The following is a 9,724-nucleotide window of genomic DNA, read 5'->3' on the forward strand; positions in this document are numbered from 1 at the left end:
TTATAATCACTCTACTGTTAACTGCTATTGTTTGTCAATAACAAATGTACATTGCATAATATTGTGTCTAACTCTATCTGCCCAGTGCCGGCCAGAAGCAGATGGGCCCCCCCATGAGCCCGGTTCTGCTCAAGGTTTCTTCCTGATAGGGAGTTTTTCCTTGCCACTGTTGCCTTGTTGGCTTGCTCTCAGGGGGTCTCAGGCCTGGGAACAATGTAAAGCTGCTTTGTGACAACTTGTGTTGTAAAAAGCGCTATACAAATAAAAATGAATTGAATTGAATTGAATTAATACAGCACAGGGACTGAACCATCAGAAAAATGCTGACAGAGCGCAGCACATAATCACAGAAAAAATACTCCCACTACTAAGGCATTAGCACACTTAGCCCAGGGCGGTTTTGTTACAAAAACAAATTCTATTGCTTTAAGTGCTAATAATACACTTCAGATATACACTTTTCCTTTCAAAGTGAAAACAGCGGCATGCATTTATTTTATATCCCTTTGGCAAACGAAAATGTCCAAATGCAAAACACACGCTGCTGGGAACCCAGGCCCACATGCAGGCAGCGTGCATGCTGTCTGTGTGCGTGCAGCGTGCATGCTGTCTGTGTGCGTGCAGCCTGCATGCTGTCTGTGTGCGTGCAGCCTGCATGCTGTCTGTGTGCGTGCAGCCTGCATGCTGTCTGTGTGCGTGCAGCGTGCATGCTGTCTGTGTGCGTGCAGCCTGCATGCTGTCTGTGAGTGTGCCATCCTTGTTCTGTCTGTGTGCGTGCTGTCCTTGTTCTGTCTGTGTGCGTGCTGTCCTTGTTCTGTCTGTGTGCGTGCTGTCCTTGTTCTGTCTGTGTGCGTGCAGTGTTTATTCTGTCTGTGTGCGTGCTGTCCTTGTTCAGTCCTTGTGCTGTCTGTGTGCATGCTGTCCTTGTTCAGTCTGTGTGCTTGCTGTCCTTGTTCTGTCTGTGTGCGTGCTGTCCTTATTCTGTCTGTGTGCGTGCAGTCCTTATTCTGTCTGTGTGCGTGCAGTCCTTATTCTGTCTGTGTGCGTGCTGTCCTTGTTCAGTCCTTGTGCTGTCTGTGTGCGTGCTGTCCTTTTGCTGTCCTTGTTCAGTCTGTGTGCCTGCAGTGTTTATACTGGAAGGCTGGCCTGTTTGTTACATCTGCTGTGGCATTCTGCACAGTGGAGGTGTGACTGCATCGCACATATGCGCAGACATATGAGCAGCAGCATGGGGAATATGCTGCTCATTACTCACACACACAGGCACTCATTTCCACTCCCATAAGCTATGGGTTTTCCCTTAAACTGCTATTTTTACTGTACTGACCTTTCATAATATTTTTGTGCTCAGTTACACCATGCATACACTGAAAGTGTGACCATATTTAAAGCATATTTAACATATATACATCCTACACACTAGGAAACATGATCCACACTGCACACTCCAGCACACACACTGCTACACACTCCAGCACACACACTGCTACACACTCCAGCACACACACTGCCACACACTGCCACACACTGCTACACACTCCAGCACACACACTGCTACACACTCCAGCACACACACTGCCACACACTGCCACACACTGCCACACACTGCCACACACTGCCACACACTCCAGCACACACACTGCCACACACTGCCACACACTGCCACACACTCCAGCACACACACTGCCACACACTGCCACACACTGCCACACACTCCAGCACACACACTGCCACACACTGCCACACACTGCCACACACTGCCACACACTCCAGCACACACACACTGCCACACACTGCCACACACTGCCACACACTCCAGCACACACACTGCTACACACTCCAGCACACACACTGCTACACACTCCAGCACGCACACTGTCACACACTGCCACACACTCCAGCACACACACTGCTACACACTCCAGCACACACACTGCTACACACTCCAGCACACACACTGCCACACACTCCAGCACACACACTGCTACACACTCCAGCACACGCTCAGACTCACACACAAAGACAGAGACGCGCTCAGACTCACACACAAACACGGAGTCACACTCAGACTCACACACAAACACGGAGTCACACTCAGACTCACACACAAACACGGAGTCACGCTCAGACTCACACACAAACACGGAGTCACGCTCAGACTCACACACAAACACGGAGTCACGCTCAGACTCACACACAAACACGGAGTCGCGCTCAGACTCACACACAAAGACAGAGACGCGCTCAGACTCACACACAAACACGGAGTCACGCTCAGACTCACACACAAAGACAGAGTCACGCTCAGACTCACACACAAACACGGAGTCACACTCAGACTCACACACAAAGACAGAGACGCGCTCAGACTCACACACAAAGACAGAGTCGCGCTCAGACTCACACACAAACACGGAGTCACGCTCAGACTCACACACAAACACGGAGTCACGCTCAGACTCACACACAAAGACAGAGTCGCGCTCAGACTCACACACAAACACGGAGTCACACTCAGACTCACACACAAACACGGAGTCACACTCAGACTCACACAAAAACACGGAGTCGCGCTCAGACTCACACAAAAACACGGAGTCACACTCAGACTCACACACAAACACGGAGTCACGCTCAGACTCACACACAAAGACAGAGACGCGCTCAGACTCACACACAAAGACAGAGACGCGCTCAGACTCACACAGACTGCAGCACACTATACAGTGGAGCTCAGTAATGGGGCCGAGGCAGACAGCACACTGCTGCAGTATGGCTGACTGCAGCGGGCTGTTAATGTTCTGCGCTCACTCCATAGCGTAGCTGTGATTAACACACTGAGGGCATATCCATGCTTTGCATACACTCCCACACTGTGGTGACCGGGCTGCAGGATAAACTCGTCCGACCCCCCGTTCCCCTCAGAGGCCCTGTGTGAGCGGTAGCATGCAGCAGCCTGCACAGACCTGAGACACTCACCGTGCAGAGTGCACAGCAGCGCCGGCAGCAGCAGGCGAAGGGCAGACGCTCTGCCGGGACGGGAGCGAGGGGTCCCACCGGGAGGCCTCATAGCTGGAGCGGGTGCTGGGGGTCCTTTTCTTCGGCTATGCTGGGGCTGGATGCAGAATGCGGCTCCTCTCTGCAAACCTCCTAACACCTCTGGAGCAGGACGCTTGCTCTCCCTGCAGCTTGACTGCAGATCTGATCTTACCCCCGATTTCAGCCTCAGCCTGTAAACAAGCGTGGTCTGGGACTTCAAGCACTGCTTGTCCTAGAAGTCTTTGCTGATCAAAAACCGTATTAGTGTGAAAGGCCTTAGTGGTGCTCCCAGTTCGGCCTGTTTCAGGAGCAATGGGGCAGTGTAGTCTGGGGAGTGTCACCGTCCCAAAGCCGGCTACCGGAGCGTTCAGTCCCTTTATACTACAGTTTAGTTTAGGAAGACGGTCTGTGCGTTAATGTACAATATGAGAAGATCGCGCCACTGACGGAAGACTTGACGAAACGCGGAAAATGTGCTGCACTGTGCAATGAGTCTGAAGCAGTGAAGCGCTCAGAATTTCACTGCTGCGAAAACAAAAGCATCTCGGCACATTCCTCGCTTCGAAGCAGCTGCTGACAACGATATGAAATATGAAATCACTCAATGGAGCGAAAGTGCTTTAGCCAGAGCCTTTCCCAGTTCAGACAACGTTTATTGCTGTTTTTTACTCAGATTATTGCTTTTACTATATTAGATATCAAATGTATAAAAACTACCTCTCTCTTATTTTTCTCTCAAAAATATTCACATTTGCAGTATACCCAATGTTTGCGTTAAACTGTGCGAATAAGTGACAATCCGTTCAAAAAGATTAAATCCTTCTCAGTGACACTGATCGGTGAAAGCGACTCGCTGTCTTGATAATTTCAGTTTTTTAAATAGATATAAAAATAGAATAAATGCATGAATATAAGGCAAATCATTAGCTACATGGAAAAATAAATACTGACTCTAATACACTTTGATTTTCTTCGAAACTTCGCTTAAGCAAGAATCAGGGTATTGATTACAGTCGGCGCGTAGGATATACTCTACCTTCCTTCGAGCGGAGGAACGGCTTTTCATTCGCTATTTATGCTGTAAAGTCACATTCACTTCGCTTGGATGCACTTGAATATACAGCAGTATGGTCTTATTCTGTTGCTTTTAGCCATTCAAACGGTGCTAGTTACTGTACAAACAGCTGATTCACTACCATTTACGACACCTACAAGCAGTGATCACTGTAATCACTTAGTTTATAATAAACATGCCGTAATACCTAATATCTCAAAATACAATTCATGCAAATAGAAAATCCTAATAGTGGTAGCTGAACGTTCCTATTGGGTTTTCCACATCAACACAGGAACCTGACTGTACTGTGATTATTTTCCAAACATTCCAGCACCGGTATCTTGGACAGATGGCTTGAGAGGAAATCTATAGCAAACCTACAGACACGTAGCAAATTACTCAAGCGCAACCAGAACAGCGGACGGAGTAACCGCAGCGCCCCAATAAAAATTACATTGCATCCAAACAGCCGGGACGTCGACGAGTTTTTTGTTTTATCAATTCCCTGGATCGCTGGACCCTGACACAAAATGTCACAAATGTCGCAGTCATTTAACCGACAGAGCCTGTTTTTCCTTTGCGCGGCGTCTTGCCTGCTGTGGCCTCCCGGTCGCTCTCCGCTGCTCCGTCCTTCACTGCGGTAAACTACTCCTCACGACTGTGCGCTCCTGAAGCGGCCGCCTGACACCGTCCCCAGCCGCAATCGCAGGGATAACACCGTCCGTTACAGAAAAGCTGACAATTAAACAAAATGCCCTTCCTGACTGCCTTCGTGTACCTGGCAACAACACACACCAATACTTAAAAATAATTTGGGTTGGAAAAGGGAGTCTTCTTTAGAGGATACTGACAGACAGGCAAAATTGTATATGTCTGCGAAATTGCATAGCCTGCACGAACAGCACCGTGTATTCAGCCTTTGGGATAGGCGGGGGGAGAGGGGGAGGGAGGCGGGAGTGATGCATTGCAGTAGCGGGGTGGCGGGAGGGAGTGGACCGGACGTGCGTGCGGTTGGAAGTTGTTATGGCAACGGCGATTTAATGTATGGTTTGGACATTGTTTTAAAAAATAAAGCCCACGTTCAGTTACCCACGTGTTTCATAATCACAGATTATATACGTATTTATCTGCTTTATGTAGGTACCACTGAACATCCTAATGAATGTTATGGCTGAAAAACCTGTTCTTTATATGCTAAAACGCATCTGCCCGATATGCTGCTGTAACTGCAGGTTATCTTCAGAATAAGACGAGTAATGCAGCAGCCATTTTAAATAAAAATGAATTGAAACAACAACAAAATTGAACAAAACAAACAAAAATTGAATTTGAATGCATGTAATTGAAATTACCTTCGGACGAGGACAGATTAAATATCCAGCACAGACAATACGCTTCAAACCCCAGCGTGTGTGTGGCGGCCCGTCCGCCAGGAGATTAAGTGCGCAGTGATACAGAGAAGCATGACCGCGTTCTCTTTAACTGTTAAACTGTTTGGAGTGTGGAGCCGGTGTGGAGCTGTTACCAGCCGGTGTGGAGCTGTTAGCAGCCGTTGTGCGGAGCTGTTAGCAGCCGGTGTGCAGAGCTGTTAGCTAGCAGCCTGTGTGTAGAGCTGTTAGCAGCCGGTGTGTAGAGCTGTTAGCAGCCGGTGTGCAGAGCTGTTAGCTAGCAGCCTGTGTGTAGAGCTGTTAGCAGCCGGTGTGTGGAGCAGTTAGCAGCTGGTGTGCGGAGCTGTTAGCTAGCAGCCTGTGTGTAGAGCTGTTAGCAGCCGGTGTGTGGAGCGGTTAGCAGCTGGTGTGTGGAGCTGTTACCAGCCGGTGTGGAGCTGTTACCAGCCGGTGTGGAGCTGTTAGCAGCCGTTGTGCGGAGCTGTTAGCAGCCAGTGTGCAGAGCTGTTAGCAGCCGGTGTGCGGAACTGTTAGCAGCCGGTGTGCGGAGCTGTTAGCAGCCAGTGTGCAGAGCTGTTAGCTGCCAGTGTGTAGAGCTGTTAGCAGCCGTTGTGTGGAGCTGTTAGCAGCCGGTGTGCAGAGCTGTTACCAGCCGGTGTGGAGCTGTTAGCAGCCGTTGTGTGGAGCGGTTAGCAGCCGGTGTGCGGAGCTGTTAGCAGCCGTTGTGTGCGGAGCTGTTAGCAGCCGTTGTGTGGAGCTGTTACCAGCCGGTGTGGAGCTGTTAGCAGCTGGTGTGGAGCTGTTAGCAGCCGTTGTGTGGAGCTGTTAGCAGCCGTTGTGTGGAGCTGTTAGCAGCCGGTGTGCAGAGCTGTTAGCAGCCGTTGTGTGGAGCTGTTACCAGCCGGTGTGCAGAGCTGTTAGCAGCCGTTGTGTGGAGCTGTTAGCAGCCGGTGTGCAGAGCTGTTAGTAGCCGGTGTGCGGAACTGTTAGCAGCCGGTGTGCGGAGCTGTTAGCTGCCAGTGTGTAGAGCTGTTAGCAGCCGGTGTGTGGAGCAGTTAGCAGCTGGTGTGTGGAGCTGTTAGCTAGCAGCCTGTGTGTAGAGCTGTTAGCAGCCGGTGTGTGGAGCGGTTAGCAGCTGGTGTGTGGAGCTGTTAGCAGCCGGTGTGCAGTCAGTGTGTGGAGCGTTTAGCCGCCAGTGTGCTGCAATCACAGTTAGCAGTATGCAGAGGACCTCACTGCGAGCCAGCGCCTCCCCAGGGATCGCCAGCAGTGCTTTTTAAAGGGATGCGTGCAGGTAACACACCCCTGGCCTGCCTCTCTGATTGTGGTGTCCTGCAGTCCAGCATCCCTCCTGTGATTGCTGCTGTAGGCGCCACACTGGGAGAACATTACAGACGTGTTGTGAGAGCGATTTTCAGCTTTCACAGTAGCTACACTTCTGTTAGGACACAATTGCAGTATTCATCTGTGATGTCCTTCTGACCCCATCTGAGATGTATGCATACCCAAAGTAAGAGGAATACCACATGCCTGACCTCCGTATGCCTTTGCTCGCCGTCTCAGGCCCTTCTGAAGATGCCGTAAGCTGTCACTTCTCAATCCTTTTTTATTTTGCTTGATTTTTGTGCACCCAGTTCATGCAAACCTCTTTTCCACCATTTTTCAGAGGTAGATCCTAAATGATTACTATTAGACCTTGGGTTTGAGATCATTAAAGGTTAATGGAGAAATCTTAGTATCCAGCTCATGTGACACAAGATATCGGTACGATCTTTCCTCCTCACTGTCGCTGCCACTGTAATCTATCTCACTCTCCTCCAGCCGAAATTTCCCAGGAGATGATGGGGTCTGTAATTAAGATTGTGGAGATGCTCTGGGTGACAGAGACTGTAATGATATTGATGATCATAATGACAAGAAGGAAGGAGATAATGATGAGGAGGAGAGAAACTCAGAATCAGTCCGGAATACAAGCATGTATCCCTGAGAAACACTACCCAGAATCCCCGAGAATTCAGGGGGAACAAACTTCTCTCTGAAGCTAGTCATGGAGATCCAAAGCTTTGAATATGTCCATACATAAAACAATACATGTTATCTGAAAATTTATTTTGACAAGGAAGCATTAGAATAAACTCAACATGTTTTCTCTTGTTAATATTTATCTTTGATCGTTTTGATTTGATAGATATATTTAAGATAAAACAATGCTGAAAACATATTCTCTCTGATCCATGTATTGATCAAAGCATAAGGTGTAACAGTAAGACCAGGTAAAAGGCTTTTACTGATACCCTGAATTTCCCAAATGTTTCAGTCTGAGAATTTATGTAACAGATCCATCCTACCACCTACAGCCAGAGACTACATTCAGTGAACTGCAGTTTACCATGTTTTAGCTAATGTAAATGTTTGAGAGAGGAGTGGTGCTATCACTGTGAGTTCAGAAATGCAGAGAAAAGGAGTGTAGAAAGCAGGGCAAAGCTGCTCTGAAGCAGAGATTTCTATCCTGCTGGGTCCCCTGACTCTTTTAAAATTATAACCTTCTCCATGTAACATGGCAGAACTCCATACATGTCACCAGTTATCTTCAGCATATCTTCAGCCTTTTTGTTTTGGAGAGAAATTTTTCAAAGTTTAAGGGAACATTTATGCTTAACGTGTGATTGGACTTATTTCTGTTACATGTTGTACATTATTTCATGTTAAAAGATTTCGGAGACTGACATTCATGAGTACTGACTGGAAACACAGTTATGGTGAACAGTAGAGTCTCTGTCATTGTGCATAACAAGGGGCTTTGGGCAGTCTGGGGTGGGACTTTCCCCAAATACAGCACTGAATAAAGATATTCATGCCCTTTCCCTCATCCTCATCGAAACCAAGGGAATTTACAGTGGTTTAACTTGCATTCCATGTTTGTGGTTTTATTCTGTCATCGCTGAGCAGATGAACAGGCATGGGTGATTTTCTGAGTGCTGTCATGGCAAGTCTTACAAAGCATGTAGCTCAAAGCACCACAACAAAGCTGAATATGGAGAAATATAATTTTAGAGATATAATATTTGACAGAGTTACCTCTCAGGCACAGCAAGCACAAACAAACAGAGATACAGTCATAAACATACAATCAGATACAATAAAATACACATTTTAGGACAGTTCATTGTCACTAGAATACTGAAGTCAGGTTTTCAGAGCCTGGATTGCTGGACAATGGACCCAAAACTTGCTCAGGGATTGGTTTCAGCATGACCATGTCACCAATCTTTAACTACCACTAGAGGGAGCCATTTTGGACAGCATCTTACAGTGCTGGCAGACTTAATTCAGTTGAAATGAGTTCTGATGAAATTAATGAGGACTGAACTGAAGTCAAACAAATTCTGCTGTGATCTTCAAAGTGTGAAGTCAGTTTATTGTGAAAATTGCTTTTGGTTTAAGCAAATTGCCTGTAGCTTAACTGGTAACAACGCTAGCCATAAGAGTTTAGCTGCGCAGCGAGACCATCGGTTCAAAACTCTCTTTGAAATATGTTTCGGGGCAGCAGTGCACCATAGTGGTTAAAGAGCAGGACTCATAACCGAAAGGTTGCTGGTCTGATTCCCCACGGGGCCACTGTAACGTAATGTAATGTAGTTTAATTTCAACAAGAAAGAGCTTAACCACATACAGAAATCACGTATTACATACAGATTCACAAAATAAGTCTGCTGTTCAAAGACAGAGATACATTATATAATCAAGGAAACATTGGCAGGTATTCATTTGGAATACTGGATCTTTGGTTTATGTGAGGTAATGTAGCTGAAATTTTAATTATCTATTTTCCACACCATATAAGCCACTCCACAGAGGACATTTGCTACAGCATCTTCACGGCCAAGTCTTCATGCGTGCTCCATCCTGCCTGCATGTGCAGGTCCAGTCTCTGAATCTGAGTGGAGTGATGCTTTCTGTTTCTAAATTCTGTGGGTTCAGATGAGGTTTGGTGGCACAGAGCTAAATGTCTGCAGTGAGTCAGGCCTCAGGGTGACTGGTTTTGTCTGTATGAGGCCTCAGAAAGGTCTAACTCTCAGTGCTATATAGGGGGTATGCCTGGCCCTCCTGTAACCTGGGGGGGTGATCTCCCTTCCCAATTAATGTTATTGTATCAAAGTAAAATACAATAATTGTACTTTAAGAGTGTATGGGATAGGGCGGCGGTGTAGCATATTGGTAAAGAGCAAGGCTTGCAACC

The 9,724-nt window shown here is 47.4% G+C and overlaps 1 protein-coding gene across 3 annotated transcripts in view; it reads right to left on the bottom strand.

The window, feature by feature from the left end:
- Positions 1-5,560, bottom strand: part of scn1ba (sodium channel, voltage-gated, type I, beta a) — a 12,880-nt gene extending 7,320 nt beyond the window's left edge. For 2 of the 3 annotated variants that reach the window (XM_036538985.1, XM_036538983.1), the window contains exon 1: positions 2,980-4,999. In XM_036538985.1, the coding sequence (XP_036394878.1) occupies positions 2,980-3,070 (91 nt within the window). In that variant the 5' untranslated portion in view covers positions 3,071-4,999. Of the gene's footprint in view, positions 1-2,979; positions 5,000-5,448 lie in introns of those variants that run through there. The other variant, XM_036538984.1, reaches the window with a different exon arrangement.
- Between the last annotated feature and the right edge of the window lie 4,164 nt (positions 5,561-9,724).

Source organism: Megalops cyprinoides, chromosome 10 (assembly GCF_013368585.1).
Source record: "Megalops cyprinoides isolate fMegCyp1 chromosome 10, fMegCyp1.pri, whole genome shotgun sequence".
Lineage (NCBI taxonomy): Eukaryota > Metazoa > Chordata > Actinopteri > Elopiformes > Megalopidae > Megalops > Megalops cyprinoides.